The sequence below is a fragment of the Haematobia irritans genome, chromosome 4 (genome assembly GCF_050003625.1).
Source record: "Haematobia irritans isolate KBUSLIRL chromosome 4, ASM5000362v1, whole genome shotgun sequence".
NCBI classification, from domain to species: domain Eukaryota; kingdom Metazoa; phylum Arthropoda; class Insecta; order Diptera; family Muscidae; genus Haematobia; species Haematobia irritans.
Genome location: NC_134400.1, coordinates 156084941 through 156101159, shown reverse-complemented (window position 1 = coordinate 156101159; position 16219 = coordinate 156084941). Strand labels below are relative to the sequence as shown.

The 16219-nt window shown below is 32.6% G+C and overlaps 1 protein-coding gene across 6 annotated transcripts in view; it reads right to left on the bottom strand.

The window, feature by feature from the left end:
* Nucleotides 1-16219, bottom strand: part of Mp (collagen XV/XVIII-type protein multiplexin) — a 1363033-nt gene that overhangs the window by 578876 nt on the left and 767938 nt on the right. For 4 of the 6 annotated variants that reach the window (XM_075303610.1, XM_075303614.1, XM_075303611.1 and 1 more), the window contains 3 exons: nucleotides 11377-11424; nucleotides 10866-10916; nucleotides 9643-9706 (listed from right to left, as the gene is read on the bottom strand). In XM_075303610.1, coding sequence (XP_075159725.1) covers nucleotides 9643-9706; nucleotides 10866-10916; nucleotides 11377-11424 — 163 coding nt within the window. The remainder of the gene's footprint in view (nucleotides 1-9642; nucleotides 9707-10865; nucleotides 10917-11376; nucleotides 11425-16219) is intronic. The other 2 variants (XM_075303615.1, XM_075303616.1) reach the window with 1 other exon arrangement.

Here is a 16219-nt window from a genome sequence, read left to right as displayed (position 1 = left end):
ACTTCGCCCCAGGATATTAGCCGATTCCAATTTAAAGTCTAGTGATTTAGTAGAATCTACAACATTTTGTCCAAATTGGTCCAGATTTAAATATATTTATATGGAAATATAAACCATATAAGAAAAAGATTCAGTCAACAGAATGATGCAGAGTAGAATATAGTCGGTCCCGCCCTTCTTTAGTCTTTCTTTTAATACCCTCCACCATAGGATGGGGGTATATTAACTTTGTCATTCCCTTTTATAACACATCGAAATATTGCTCTAAGACCCCATAATGTATATATATTCTGGGTCGTGGTGAAATTCTGAGTCGATCTGAGCATGTCCGTCCGTCCGTCGGTCTGTTAAAATCACGCTAACTTCCGACCGAAACAAGCTAACGACTTGAAACTTGGCACAAGTATTTGTTATTGATGTACAGGGATGAAAAAGACTGTTTTTCATATGTTTGGCTATAAACATTATATGTTTGGAACACACATTTTTAAACACAATATTTTTGAGTGCAAGCATATAATGTTCATAAACTAGCATAACATGTTTGGGACATATATGTTAATATGTTAGAACATATTATGTTTGGGACATAAAATGTTTGTAAATATAATATGCTTGGATGCAAACATATATTAATTTAGAAATAGCCTATAAACATATATGTGTTTAGTAGCTTGGAGCGCTATTTAACAGGGAGCGATATTGAATTAAGTTGGTGGTTGTTGCTTGTTATTACAAAATTAACATTTTATTTTTCCTTGGGCAATTGATCAGCTACTTCTTTGATCCTTACAAACTGTGTGGTCCGCTTTTCGAATCCCCGTCCGGCAAATGGTAAAATTAAAATAAAAAAAATCATAAAATTGAATAATTTCTTCTACAATGTTTGTATTACAGAAAAAGGTGCTAAGAACTAAAAAATCTCGTGGAAGTGAGAAAGATGTGGGGGAATATACAATTAGGCAGAAACAAAATGTTGAGCATTCAGGTCGAAAACCTATGTTGTTAGCACCTATATTACCTGTTTATTTTCATAATTCATTATGATTGTAAATATATAAATAAATAAATAAAATTTTGAGCACAATATTGTTTGGGAGAATTTTTTTAAGCATATAATATTTTTGGGTGCAAAATGCTACCAAACATATTATATGTTCACATAATAACATATTGTTTTTTGGAAGACAACATTATTGAATTTGGATGCAAAAATACAAAATGTTTGGAACTTACACAACCCAAACATATATTGTTTAGACCAATATGCTTTCAAACATATTATATATTGGAAGAGATCAAATATATAAATATTTGGGCAATACCCAAAAATGTATATGCTTGAAGCAAAATATATTTGGGAGTATATGTTACAGAAGCGATTTTTTGTGAGGGTGTAGGTTGGATGGTATTGCAAATGGGCCATATCAGTCCACTTTTACGTATAGCCCCCATATAAACGGACCCCCAAATTTGGCTTGCGATTGCTCTAAGAGAAGCAAATTTCATCCGATCCGGCTGAAATTTTGTACGTGATGTTAGTATATGGTTTCTAACAACCATGCAAAAATTGTTCCACATCGGTCCATAATTACATATAGCCCCCATATAAACCGATCCCCCGATTTGACTTGCGGAGCTTTTAAGAGAAGCAAATTTTATCCGTCCCGGTTGAAATTTTGTACATGGTGTTAGCATATGGTCTCTACTGACCACGCAAAAATTGGTCCACATCGGTCCATAATTATATATAGCCCCCATATAAACCGATCACCAGATTTGACCTCCGGAGCCTCTTGGAAGACCGAAATTCATCTGATTCAGTTGAAATTTGGTACGTGGTGTTAATATATGGCCTCAAACACCCATGCAACAATTGGTCGAAATCGGTCAATAAGTATATATATAGGCCCCATATAAACCGATCCCAGATTTGACCTCCGGAGCCCCTTGGAACAGCAAAATTCATCCGATTCGGTTGAAATTTGGTACGTGATGTTAGTAAAGGGTGATACGGTCAAAATTTGGTCAACGCGAAAAACGCGTGTAAATCGGTGAAATCGTTTATATAAAAAATCAAATTAAATTTCTTTTTCAAGTTCAATTAGTATAAAATTCAGGAAAAATATTAAGTTAGGCTTTCGCTTTTCCAAATCCGAATTGCCGGGCCTCACGCTTGACACCTGCCATCAGATTTTGTACAGCCACCTTGTCCACCTTCTTCGCCGCAGAAAGCCAGTTTGCCTTGAACTGCTGCTCGTCCTTAGCAGTTTTTTGGTCTTCTTTAGGTTCCGCTTGACAATAGCCCAGTATTTCTCAATTGGGCGGAGCTCTGGCGTGTTGGGAGGGTTCTTGTCCTTGGGAACCACCTGCACGTTGTTGGCGGCGTACCACTCCATGGCCTTTTTACCGTAATGGCAAGATGCCAAATCCGGCCAAAACAGTACGGAACAACCGTGTTTCTTAAGGAAAGACAGCATACGTTTATTCAAACACTCTTTCACGTAAATTTCTTGGTTGACAGTCTCGGAAGCTATGAAAATGCTGCTTTTCAAGCCACAGGTACATATGGCTTGCCAAACCAGATATTTCTTTGCGAATTTTGACAGTTTTATGTGCTAGAAAATATCTGCTACCTTTCCCCTTCCTTTTGCCGTATAAAACTCCTGTCCCGGAAGCTGCTTGTAGTCGGCTTTGGCGTAGGTTTCGTCGTCCATTACCACGCAGTCAAACTTCGTCAGCATCGTCGTGTACAGCCTCCGGGATCGCGCTTTGGCCGTCGTAGTTTGTTTATCATCGCGATTTGGAGTCACTATCTTGTAGTTGTCACTACGGTTGTAGACGATACACCCAGCTTATTTGCGGCATCTCGGAGAGAGATGTTAGGGTTTCGCTTGAAACTACCGGCAACTCTCTTTGTCGTCTCAGTGGCTTCCGGTTTTCGATTTCCCCCCGATCCAGACTTCCTGGCTGTCGACAAACGTTCTCCAAACACTTTAATTACATTTGTAACGGTTGATTTGGCAACTTTTAGCGATTTTGCCAGCTTTGCGTGCGAGTAGCTCGGATTTTCGCGATGCGCGAGCAAAATTTTGATACTCTGCTCCTCTTGCTTGGACGGCATTTTGACAACTGAAGAGGGAATTCCAAAATCAGAATAGGAGCAACATTCTACACACACACCTTCAAAATGAGGGGTGTTCAGGTTTTTTAAATACAAAATTGAAAGAAATACGTCAAGTTTATATTGACCGTATCACCCTTTATATGGTATCAAACAACCAAGCAGGAATTGGTTCATATCCGTCCATAATTATATATAGCCCCCATATAAACCGATCCCCAGATTTGACCTCTGGTGCCTTTTGAAGAAGCAAAATTCATCCGATCTGGTTGATATTTGGTACGTGTGGTAGTATACGATATTTAACAACCATGCCAAAAATGGCCCATATCAGTCCATAATCATATATAGCCCCCATATAAACCGATCCCGAGATTTGGTTTTGGAGCCTCTTGGATAAGCAAATTTCATCCGAGTCAGTTGAAATTCCATCCGAGTCAGTTGAAATTTTATAATTCTATATAGCCCCCATATAAGCGACCCCCATATTTTAATTCTGGCTCTCTACGTACCGTACAAAAGTCCATGTCGATTCATAATTATTTGTAGACTTACCTATACATAACTTTTTTGTCTAATATATACCACGTATGGACTAACTCACAATTTAGAAAACGATGTTAAGAAGTTTTAAGATACCACAATCCAAGTAATTCGATTGTGGATGATAGTCTTTCGTAGAAGTTTCTACGCAATCCATGGTGGAGGGTATATAAGATTCGGCCTGGCCGAACTTACGGCCGTATATACTTGTTTTATCCTATCTACTGGGAATTTAATGCAATTTCTGTTATAGCTCTACCCTTTAAAGGAGTTTCTACATATTTAAGCCCATGATTCTACGCCCTGCATTTAATACAATCTATATTGATGGATATTTTTCTTTTACGAATTTATTTTCCAAACACACATAACATACATACGTAAAAATATGCAATCACGACTGTATATGTGTGGGTGTTTATATAACTATCAACAGTATAATTTGCTTCATTTCTCATTGCCATATATATGGTAAACATTTTAAGATTTATGTAAATAATCAAATGGGGAAAAATTCGATACACGAGGCCATGTGAATTTTTATTGAAAAAACTGGGAATTTATATCACGGGGCTTGTGGAATAATGTTATGTGCCAATGTATGTGTCGGTAAATTGACTATTTGTTTTAAGCAATAAATTTTATTTCCATCATGAACTAAATGATTCGTTTGATTCATTGAGAATTGTTATTTTATTTTCAAATGTAACCGAAAGTATTTCAGATATTAAAAAAATATGTATTGGCAAACATTTGGATATGCCCACACTGAAAAAAATATTGTCGTGAGGTCAAAGATTTCATGTCTTTAAAATACGAATGTAAATTTAGCTTAGCATAGAAGATGCACATCTCTAATATAAAGTTTTTTCCTTGTCCAAAAGTCGATACATTTTTCAATGAAGTCGTACTGTCCTTATCATTAAGTGATTTCACTTAAACGTGGGTATCATAACATGAAAGAAAAAGTGTTTGGGCTAAGAACAATTCGACTTTAATAATTCAGAAAAATTCTTTAAATTTAATGAAATTGTCTTTACATTTGTTGTCTTTTTGCTTCTTGACTATAAACAAAAAATCATTAAAATATACGACAGATTTTTCAGCACTTTATTTTAAAAACGTTTTTTACTTGAAACATAGCATAATTTCTACTGGAAGTTGAGTCTTAGTTTGGAAAATCAAGTAGTCGTTAACTCGTTTTTAAAGGACTTTGATAACAAATGAAGAAAAAAAGCTGAAAAAGCGAAAACTTAAAATTTGCTTCCTAAAATCAAGTTCACAAAAACCAATTGTAAGGTATCTTAAAATTTCTTAACACCGTGTTCTCAATTGTAAGTTAGTCCATACGGGGTATATATTAAACAAAAAAAGGCCGATTAAATACGTAAATAATTCAGTTTGACAAAATTTTCTAAAGAAATAAAATTTTGACAAATTTTTCTATAGAAATAAAATTTTGACAAAATTTGCTATAGAAATAAAATTTTGACAAAATTTTCTGTAGAAATAAAATTTTTATTGTTGTTTTTGTTCTCAGCTTAAAGCCATGCATTGACTAAACTACAAGTGTAGCTTAACCAACAGAGGAAAAGTATGCTTGTCAAATTTATTTGGGCAAAGCCCTATAGACTGCAAGATGGTTGGATGTACAGCTGTTTCGGAATTACCACATTCCTCATCAGCATCCTCTACTTGCAGCAAAACTATCAACCAATTTTGTGACACCAAAGGTAATGATTTCATCAGTTTACAGAATCCGCCATAAAATGAGGCTGTACTACACTCAAAAAAAAAAAAATTACTTGGATCCAAAGATTTTGACATTTCTTTAAGGATTTTGGTATTGATTCCGAGCCAAAGATGCGGGTTCTTTGAAATAAGGAAATTTTTTTGCGACCTATATTCCTTTAAATCTAGGATCTATAAAATTAATATTAGGATACAGATCTCATTTATCGAATTTTCATTCTATTACTAAAGCTGGTCACGTACAAACAAATGCCAGTTTAAGAATCCAAATTATGTCAGATACTTCGAAGTAAAAAATATTTTCTTACTTCCAAAAAAAAAAACTTTTAACCAAAGATACTAAATCCTCAAAATAAATCGTAGCCTATATTTGAAGCGTTTTTATCTTAAATCTAAAGATTCAATACTTCAGTTAATTTAATCAAAAATGTGTTTCTTTTTTTAAGGAAAAATTTCCTTAGTTTAAAGACATGCAACTTTAACAAAGGGACACACATTTTCAAAATGTGTGTCCTAAATTTAATGAAAAAAATTTTGAAGCAAAGATTATAAACTTTCTTTTAATTAAAATTTGATTATTTCAAAGAAATTTGTCCTTAAAAGTGTATAAATTGCACGTCCTAAAATTGAGGTTGAATAATCTTTAATAGCACGTAAATATTTTTTTCAGTGTACCCTAGTCATTCCGTTTGTCACACATCAAAATGCAAGTCTCGGATCTCACATATTCTTTGTCGTAGTGAAAATCTGTGTCAATCTAACGTCCGTCCGTCTGTAGAAATCATGCTAACTTCCCAACGAAACAAAATATCAACTTAATATTTACTCGCAGGTCCCCAAATCTATGGTAAAGGAAACATAAGATTCAGCATAAGGACGAACTTTTGCCCTTATATACTTGGTATCAGTGAGTGTTGTTCGATTTTATATTTCTGTCCACCATCCTCCACCATAAGATTACTTTGTCATTCTGTTTGCACACATCGAAATAATGGCCTCGGACCCCAAAAACTAGACCTATTCTGAGTCGATCTTCTCAAAGACAAGGATATTTTAATTAAAGTGAGGTCCAAAATCTTTACTTAAAAATTGTTTTCTTTAGATTTAGGATACGAATCTTTGAAATTAAAATCGTACTTTTTTATGTAAAGCAAATTTCCCTTAAAGAAAAAAAACATTTTTGATTTAAAGAAAATAATCTTTAAATTTATTGAGATATTGAACCTTTGGATTAAAGATAAAAAATAAGAAATACCCAGACCCTCTGATTTGATTTCTGGAATCTCCTTAAAGATCACACTTCATCGTATCCGGTTAAAATTTTTGTAAGTGACATTAGTAGATCATCCTAACATCTTTACATAAATTACTCTATATCGGTTAATAATTATATATAGCCCCTATATAAAATGGTACCAGATTTGATGTCCCGAACCGAATTTTATCCAATCGCGTTATGTGATATCAGTATATGTTCCATAAATACCGTGTATAAATTGACACATATCGGTCCATATTTATATACAGAATTCTACCGAAAATGGTGGATTTTTATTGTTTGCTAGATTGGTAGTTGATGTTTTGTTAGAACCTTATAGGTGGAGAGGAATCTCCACCTATGTTAAGAGGTTCTTCAAAAATTTTTTATAGAAATAAAATTTTTAAAATTTTTCTACAGAAGTAAAATTTTTACAAAATTTTCTATAATAATAAAATTTTCTATAAAAATTTAATTTTGACAAAATTTTCTATAAAAAATTAAATGTTGACAGAATTTTCTACAGAAAAAAATTTTTGACAAAATTGTCCATAATAATACAATTTTGGCAAAATTTTCTATAAAAGTAAAATTTCTTGACACGGTTGCCATAGCTGGCAGAATTCTACCAAAACTGGTGGATGTGTTACTGTTTGGAAGCATGGTATTATTCTTGATGTTTTGGTAGATTTTGGAAAACATTCCTCTCCACATAATAGGTACATCAAAAATTTTCTACAGAAATAAAGTTATGACAATATTTTCTACAGAAATCAAATGTTGACATTTTTTTCTAGAAATCAAAGTAATACAAAATTTTTTATAATAATAAAATGTTGGCAAAATTTTCTATAAATATAAAATTTTAACAAAATTTTCTGTTGACAAAAATTTCTACAAAAATCAAATTTTGACAAGATTTTCTATAAAAAAATACATATAATAATACAATTTTGACAAAGTTTTCTATAACAATAAAATTTTTTCTATAGAAATAAAATTTTCGCAAAATTTTCTATAGGAATAAAATTTTGACATTTTTGTTATAAACATAAAATTTTAACAAAATTTTCTATTTTTTTCATTCGTTTTGTTTTGTTATTGTTGGTTTTTTTCTTTTAATCATTGTTGTTGTTTTTGATTTCAGCTTAAAACCATGCATTGACTAAACTACAAGTGTAGCTTAACCAACAGAGGAAAAGAATGTTTGTCAAATTTATTTGGGCAAAGCCCTATAGACTTGTGCGTCCATCCAACCATCTTGCAGTCTATAGGGCTTTGTCCAAATAAATTTGAGTTTAGTCAATGCATGGTTTTTAGCTGAAATCAAAGACACCAACAATGATTAAAAGAAAAAAAAAAAACAACAATAACCAAACGAATGAAAAAAAGAGGAAGCACGCTCAAAATAAACCCAGCCAACTGCACTCAAATCGATGATTTGACGGTGGCAAAGGAAAAGAGATATGTTTGTACGAATGTATTTCGGCAATAACCGGCTATCATGTAAAACCTTTTTTCGGAAGGTTCAAGTTTGGTTTACTTTTGGGTTTAATGAGCTGCCTGAATTTATTCTGATAATTGGTTGATAGTTTTGCTGCAAGTAGAGGATGCTGATGAGGAATGTGATAATTCCGAAACGTGCGTCCATCCAACCATCTTGCAGTCTATAGGGCTTTGTCCAAATAAATTTGACAAACATTCTTTTCCTCTGTTGGTTTAGCTACACTTGTAGTTGAGTCAATGCATGGTTTTAAGCTGAAATCAAAAACAACAGCAATGATCAAAATTTTCTATATAATCAAATATTAGAAAAATTTTCTTAAAAAAAAAAATAAAATTTTAACAAAATTTTTAATGATAATAAAATTTTCGCAAAATTTTCTATAGGAATAAAATTTTGACAAAATTTTCCACCAAAATAAAATGTTGACAAAATTTTCTATAAAAATATAATATTTTGACAAAACTTTCTATAATAATACAATTTTGGCAAAATTTTCTAAAAAATAAATTTTCGAAAAAATTTTCTATAATAATAAAAGTTTAACAAAATTTTCTGTAGGATCAAAATTTTTTGCAAATTTTTCTCTAGGAATAAAATTTTGACAATGCTTTCTATAGGAATATATTTTTTTCAATTTTTCTATAAAATAAAATTTGGACTAAACTTTCTACAAAGTCAATATTTAGTCCGTATCTTTAGAAATTTTTAAAAAATTTTCTCTAGGAATAAAATTTTGACAATGCTTTCTATAGGAATATATTTTTTAAATTTTTCTATAAAATAAAATTTTGACTAAACTTTCTACAAAGTCAATATTTAGTCCGTATCTTTAAAAATTGTTTAAAAATTTTCTCTAGGAATAAAATTTTGACAATGGTTTCTATAGGAATATATTTTTTTAAATTTTTCTATAAAATAAAATTTTGACTAAACTTCTACAAAGCTAATATTAAGTCCGTATCTTTAAAAATTTTAATTCTCATTTAAGGTCATACTATCAGAGTCCATTATGTTCTCCCTTTATGGAGAAATAGCAATTTTCCCATGTTGCCTTCAGCGCAATGTGGAACGTCGTTCGGACTCGGCTATAAGAATTGGTGCCTTGTCATTGAGCTAAACATAGAATGTGGCAGGACTCAGTGATATGGTATGTCGCTAGCGTTTCGAAGAAAAAAATAGACTACTGATTAAAAATTTGTTGGTGTTCATGTAGGTCGATCTCCCATATTTTGTCCAAAATAGGAAGGTTTTCGCATTGCTGATATTTATTGTACCTTCATAAAAAAAAACACAACATTGTTCCCTATACGTGTTTTTTTTATTTGTTTATAGACAATTATTGCTTGTAATAAAAAAATTTGCAGAATAACGACTAATTAAATGCCATTATAGATAAATACTTTCAAACATATGTATGATATAAAGTTAGCGAAAAGTATAATTGTTTAAAATACTCACGTCTTTCATGTGGAAATTGTGCTTGTTGTGGCGGCATACCACTGCCATCGTAGATGCTTGTGGCCTGTAAATAAAATAACACACAGAAAATTTTAACCATGGTCTACAAAATAAATAAATATTTACATATTTAATTGCATAAGTAATTAAACACTAACAAATATTGACATGTTACACGTCCATATAGTCGACATACTAAAATTAAGTTTATAAATAAACTTGAATAAACTATATTGATTTATAGAAATTTAACAGACCGATGACAAATTGATTTATGGAAAATGTCTAGGCTAAATTTTTCTAAGATATATTTGAAAATATTGATTACAAAAAAAAAAAAAAAAAAAAAAAAAAAAAAAAAACATATTGACACAAAGCCATTATACCCACCACGATAGAATGGTGATGGGTGTGTAATAAGTTTGTCATTCCGTTTGTAACCCATCGAAATATCGATTTTCGACTATATAAAGTATATTATCTTGTTCAGATAGAAATTATAAGGCGCTACAATAATGACGCTATGGTCCCGAAATTTGGGCCAGGTTTGTTTTTTATTTGCAGGCAGGTCAAATTTGAAGATGGGCTTCATCGGTCCGGGTTTTGATATGGTCCCCACTTAAACCAACCTCCCGATTTGGGGTCTTGGGCTTATAGAAACCGTAGTTTTTATCCAATTTGCCTTAAATTGGAAATCTAGAGGTATTTAATGACCATAAAGGAGTGTGCCGAAAATGTGAGTATCGGTCCGATCTACCGATTTTACTTCTTTTACGTAGTATTTTTTTTCAAATTCCTTGAAATTTGAAATCTAGAGGTTTTTAGGACCATAAATAGGTGTGTATCGGTCCATGTTTTTTGGCATAGCCCCCATACTGACCAATTTCCCGATTTAACTTTTTAAGCTTCTATTTAGAATCCATTGATTTATGAGTTTTTTATTGTTTATGAATCCTCTAAGACTCAACTAAAAAACCAGAATCTTTTTTAGTCTTCATAGGTAGAATCTCTAAATTTGTCTTCGGTCCATCATAAAACCCCCCTGAAATTTTATGTATTACCAAGTAACCCGCTACGATGAAGAGTTTTCAAAGGACAATATTATATTTTGGTATTTAAGTTTCGGCCCGGCCGAACTTCTTGCTGTATTTACTTGTTTATATACAATTAACCAATAAATTTTGAACATAAAAATAAAAAAATTAAACAATAATATAACTTACTTTATCCCAATAATCAGATAAATCTCCGGATCCATCGTCAAAATGTAGAAACTAAAAAAATTTTGATATCCAAAAAAAGGAAAACACAAAAAAAACACACAAAAACAAATTAATTAAATAATAAATAAAATTAAAAAGAGAAAAATTATAAAAATGTGTAAATATGGTTTATGACAAATCTGTTCTTGTTTTATTGTTTTTGATGATGAACTGATTTGAAGAGATTAAACTTAAACAAATTATAAATGTAAACCCAATCCAAGCCTGATTTTTGTCATAGTTATTATTATTATTATTTTTTTTTTTTTTTGAAAGAAAAATAGGATAAAAGCCTTAAGCATTGATGATTCTTTTAATTTGCTTTCAGCTTCAGTTTAGTTTATTTGTGGCCAATCATTGAAATGCATTGATTTTCTGTAATTTTAAGGTAAACAAACCAATTGGAATATTTTAGTAGAAATAATGGAAAATAAAGGTAAGAAAAAAAAATAAATAAAAACAAAAAACCTACCGAATCAGAACTATCAAAATCAATTTCATTATAATCTTGTGATACCTCCTAGAAAAGAAAAAAGAAACAAAAACTGAAGATTTATAAAATAAAAAATAAAAATAAATAAAGCAAGAAACAAAACAACTTAAAAACAACTAAAAATACAAACAAAATAATAATAAAATAAAATAAACTTTGAAAATTAAATAAAAAAGAGAAAAGAAGAAACAGACATGTTTGAGTTTTTCAAAATAGCCCTGTACTCAGTACCGTTTAAAAACGAGCCTTATTTTAAAACTGATGTAGAGCTTATATTCAAACTTTTAGGAATCGAGTGACACTTTTGGTGTTAGTGTCAAGTTATGGTCCTTGTGCAACAGAAATAAAGCGAGGAACCTTATTTTTAAGCCATTCTTGATTGATGCGAGCTGAGTGCGATGCGAGTCCTTTTGGAATGTCCATGGTCTGCGGCCGAAATATTTGTCATTTCCTTGTAATATTCAGCATTTATTTTGACCCCACGGTCGATGAATACGAGCGGAGACCGACCATTGTCGGACCACACTATTACCGTTTCAGTTCTTGTTGCCAATCAAAGATGAACATTTTCAGCGGACCTCTTTGACTATGTTTTTTTTCTTTACAAACTGCACAATTGGGAATTGGTTCCCATCAAAGAAAACCAAATTCGATAGCTTTAGTTTACTTGGATCCAAAGATTTTGACCTTCCCTTAAGGATTTTGATATTGATTCCGAGCCAAAGATGCGACTTTTTTTAAAACAAAGACATTTTTTACGGACCTTCCTGGCTTTAAATGTAGGATCAATAAAATTAAAATTGGATACAGATCTCATTCATCGAGTTTTTATTAATAAAGATATTTATGTAGAAACAAATTCCAATTTCAAAATCCAAATTATGCCAGGTACTTCAAAGTAAAAACAGTTTTCTTAATGCTAAAAAAATTTTAAACCAAAGATGTAAATCCTTAAAATAAGTCTTAGCCTATATTTGAAGCGTTTTTATCTTAAATTTAAAAATTCAATATGTCAGTTGAGTTAAAGACGATTTCTTTAAATTAAAAATGTTTTTCTTTATTTTAAGGAAAATTTGCCTTATTTCAAAGATCTACAACTTCAGCAGAGAGAGGCAAAATTTCAAGATTTGTGTCCTAAATTTAATGAAAAAATTTTTGAAGCAAGGATTATAAACTTTCTTTTAATTAAAATGTCATTGTTTTAAAGAATTTTGTCCTTAGCATTGCGTAAATTTGGAGTACTAAAATTTAAGTTGCATAATCTTCCATATTAGGTGAATATTTTTTTCAGTGTGGGAAGCACATCTTCTGCTCGTTCCAGTCCGTGTTTTGTGAATGGGTGAGATCTCGAAACCACATGCACATCGTTATTCACATCTACGAAATTAATTTATAAGGCATCTAGAACACAAAACCTGTTTATCTGTAAATTTCTTTGTTTGCACTACGGCATTTTCTGCGTTATGCAAAGTGCATGTGTTTTTGCTAGAACAATTTGAGAGCCTACTGTTTGAAAATTCTAACAATCACTTTCGTTTTCGGGGGGTCGTAGGGTGCACGAAAAAAAGTTTTGGTGTTCTGAAATTGTCTTCGAATATGCTACAAAACTGGGGGGTGATCGCATCAATTTTTTTTACCTTTAGGCCGTGACCCTATCTAATATATACCGCTCTGCCGAATTGACTTCTTGTCAAAAATCGAAAGTTTCCAGATTTTACTTCTGGTGTGCATTTATTATTGGGGTAAAACTCTACAGAGTTGAAATAACGAATCGTCTGAACGGCGATATTTCGTACGATTGTCTCGCTCGCTTAGAAATTTATGATACCTGTACAACTCAAACCAAAATGGAAGGGTCATAGAAATAATGATAGGGCACCTAGAAGTGAGGACATATCTATGCCGAATATGCTTTGAGGAGGAGGCCTTGGACCACTACCTGTATCACTGCCCCTCAAACTATAAAGTCCAGCGGCATTAAAATGATTCGTGACGTGTCCTTGCTTGGAAACGAAAACTAGAAACAAATCATTAGGAATACACTAAAGAAACACAAAACGAAAATGGTCGTTTAAAGTAGTAATACAGCGTGTTAGCTACCCAGTATAAATGTTTTGAAATTATAATACTTCATTTATTTATCATACACTTGAATCATTCTCGAGAGACACTTCTCAGTTTTGTAACCAATTGATTTTTTTTACGAGTACAGTGCGTCCATGGTGGCGTATGAGTTGTGCTTGTATTTGAATTCACATCTACCATACGGCCAATGGGTTCACTATAAGGTCACTGTGAGCAAGAGTGAGAGAGTTATTCTCATTAAGTGTTTCTTTTAACACACACCATCATAGGACGGAGGCATATCGAAATATCGTTTTCCAAATTTAACAGAAATTGTTTTCTTAAAGATAATAAGCCTTTGGTCTGAAGAAACAACTTTAACTACAAACAAGTAAGGAAAGTCTAAAGTCGGGCGTGGCCGACTATATTATACCCTGCGCCACTTTGTAGATCTAAATTTTCGATACCATATCACATCCGTCAAATGTGTATGGGGCTATATATAAAGGTATGTCCCAAATACATACATTTAAATATCACTCGATCTGGACAGAATTTGATAGACTTCTACAAAATCTACAGACTCAACATTTACGTCGGCTAATGCACTAGGGTGGAACACAATGTTAGTAAAAAACAAGTAAGGAAAGTCTAAAGTCGGGCGGGGCCGACTATATTATACCCTGCACCACTTTGTAGATCTAAATATTCGATACCATATCACATCCGTCAAATGTGTTGGGGGCTATATATAAAGGTTTGTCCCGAATATATACATTTAAATATCACTCGATCTGGACAGAATCTATAGACTCAAAATTTAAGTTGGCTAATGCACTAGGGTGGAACACAATTTTAGTAAAAAAATATGGGAAACATTTAAATCTGAAGCAATTTTAAGGAAACTTCGCAAAAGTTTATTTATGATTTATCGCTCGATATATAGTTATTAGAAGTTTAGAAAAATTAGAGTAATTTTTACAATTTTTCGACTAAGCAGTGGTGATTTAACAAGGAAAATGTTGGTATTTTGACCATTGTCAAAATCAGAAAAACATATATAAGGGAGCTATATCTAAATCTGAACCGATTTCAATCAAATTTGACACACTATATTACTAATTGTACCCCTAGTGCATAATTTCAACCAAATTGGGCCAAAACTCTGGCTTCTGGCCCAATATAAGTCCATATCGGCCGAAAAATATATATGGAAGCTATATCTAAATCTGAACCGATTTCAATCAAATTTAACACACATGACTATACTACCAATTGTACTCCTTGTGCAAAATTTCAAGCTAATCGGGATAAAACTCTGGCTTCTGGGTCCATATAAGTGCATATCGGGCGAAAGATATATATGGGAGCTATATCTAAATCTGAATCGATTTCAACCAAATTAGGCACGCATAGCTACAATGCTAAATCTATTCCCTGTGCAAAATTTCAACCAAATTGGGGCAAAACTCTGGCTTTTAGGACCATATTAGTCCATATCGGGCGAAAGATATATATGGGAGCTATATCTAAATCTGAACCGATTTCAGTCAAATTTTGCACACTTGACTATGCTACTAATTGTACTCCTAGTGCACAATTTCAACCAAATTCGGCCAAAAATCTGGCTTCTGGGGCCATATAAGTCCATATCGGGCGAAAGAAATATAAGGGAGCTATATCTAAATCTAAACCGATTTCAATCAAATTTTACACGCTTGACTATACGACTAAGTGTTATGTTTGTACAAAATTTCAAGCAAATCGGTATAACACTCTGGCTGCTGGGTCCATATTAATGCATATCGGGCGAAAGATATATATGGGAGCTATATCTAAATCTTAACCGATTTCTTCCAAAATCAATAGGGTTCTATTCTGACCCAAATTAGGAACATGTGCCAAATTTGGAGGCGATTGGACATAAATTGCGACCTAGACTTTGATCCCAAAAATGTGTTCACAGACAGACGGACGGTCGGACGGACAGACGGACATGGTTATATCGACTCAGGGACCCACCCTGAGCATTATTGCCAAAGACACCATGTGTCTATCTCGTCTCCTTCTGGGTGTTACATACATATGCACTAACTTATAATACCCTGTTCCACAGTGCGGCGCAGGGTATAAATATGGGAAACATTTAAATCCGAAGCAATGTTAAGGAAACTTCGCAAAAGTTTATTTATAATTTATCGCTCGATATATATGTATTACAAGTTTAGGAAAATTAGAGTAATTTTTACAACTTTTCGACTAAATGTTGGTATTTTGACCATTTTTGTCGAAATCAGAAAAACATATATATGGGAGTTATATCTAAATCTGAACCGATTTCAACCAAATTTGGCACGCATAGCTACAATGCTAATTCTACTCCCTGTGCAAAATTTCAACTAAATCGGAGTTAAAAATTGGCCTCTGTGGTCATATCAGTGTAAATCGGGCGAAAGCGATACATGGGAGATATATCTAAATCTGAACCGATGTCAACCAAATTTGGCACGCATAGCTACAATGCTAATTCTACTCCTGGTGCAAAATTTCAACTAAATCGGAGTTAAAAATTGGCCTCTGTGGTCATATGGTTGAAAATCGGGCGAAAGCTATATATGGGAGATATATCTAAATCTGAACCGATTTCAACCAAACTTGGCACGCATAGTTACAATGCTAATTCTACTCCCTGTGCAAAATTTCAACTAAATCGGAGCAAAATATTGGCCTCTGTGGTCATATAAGTGTAAATCGGGCG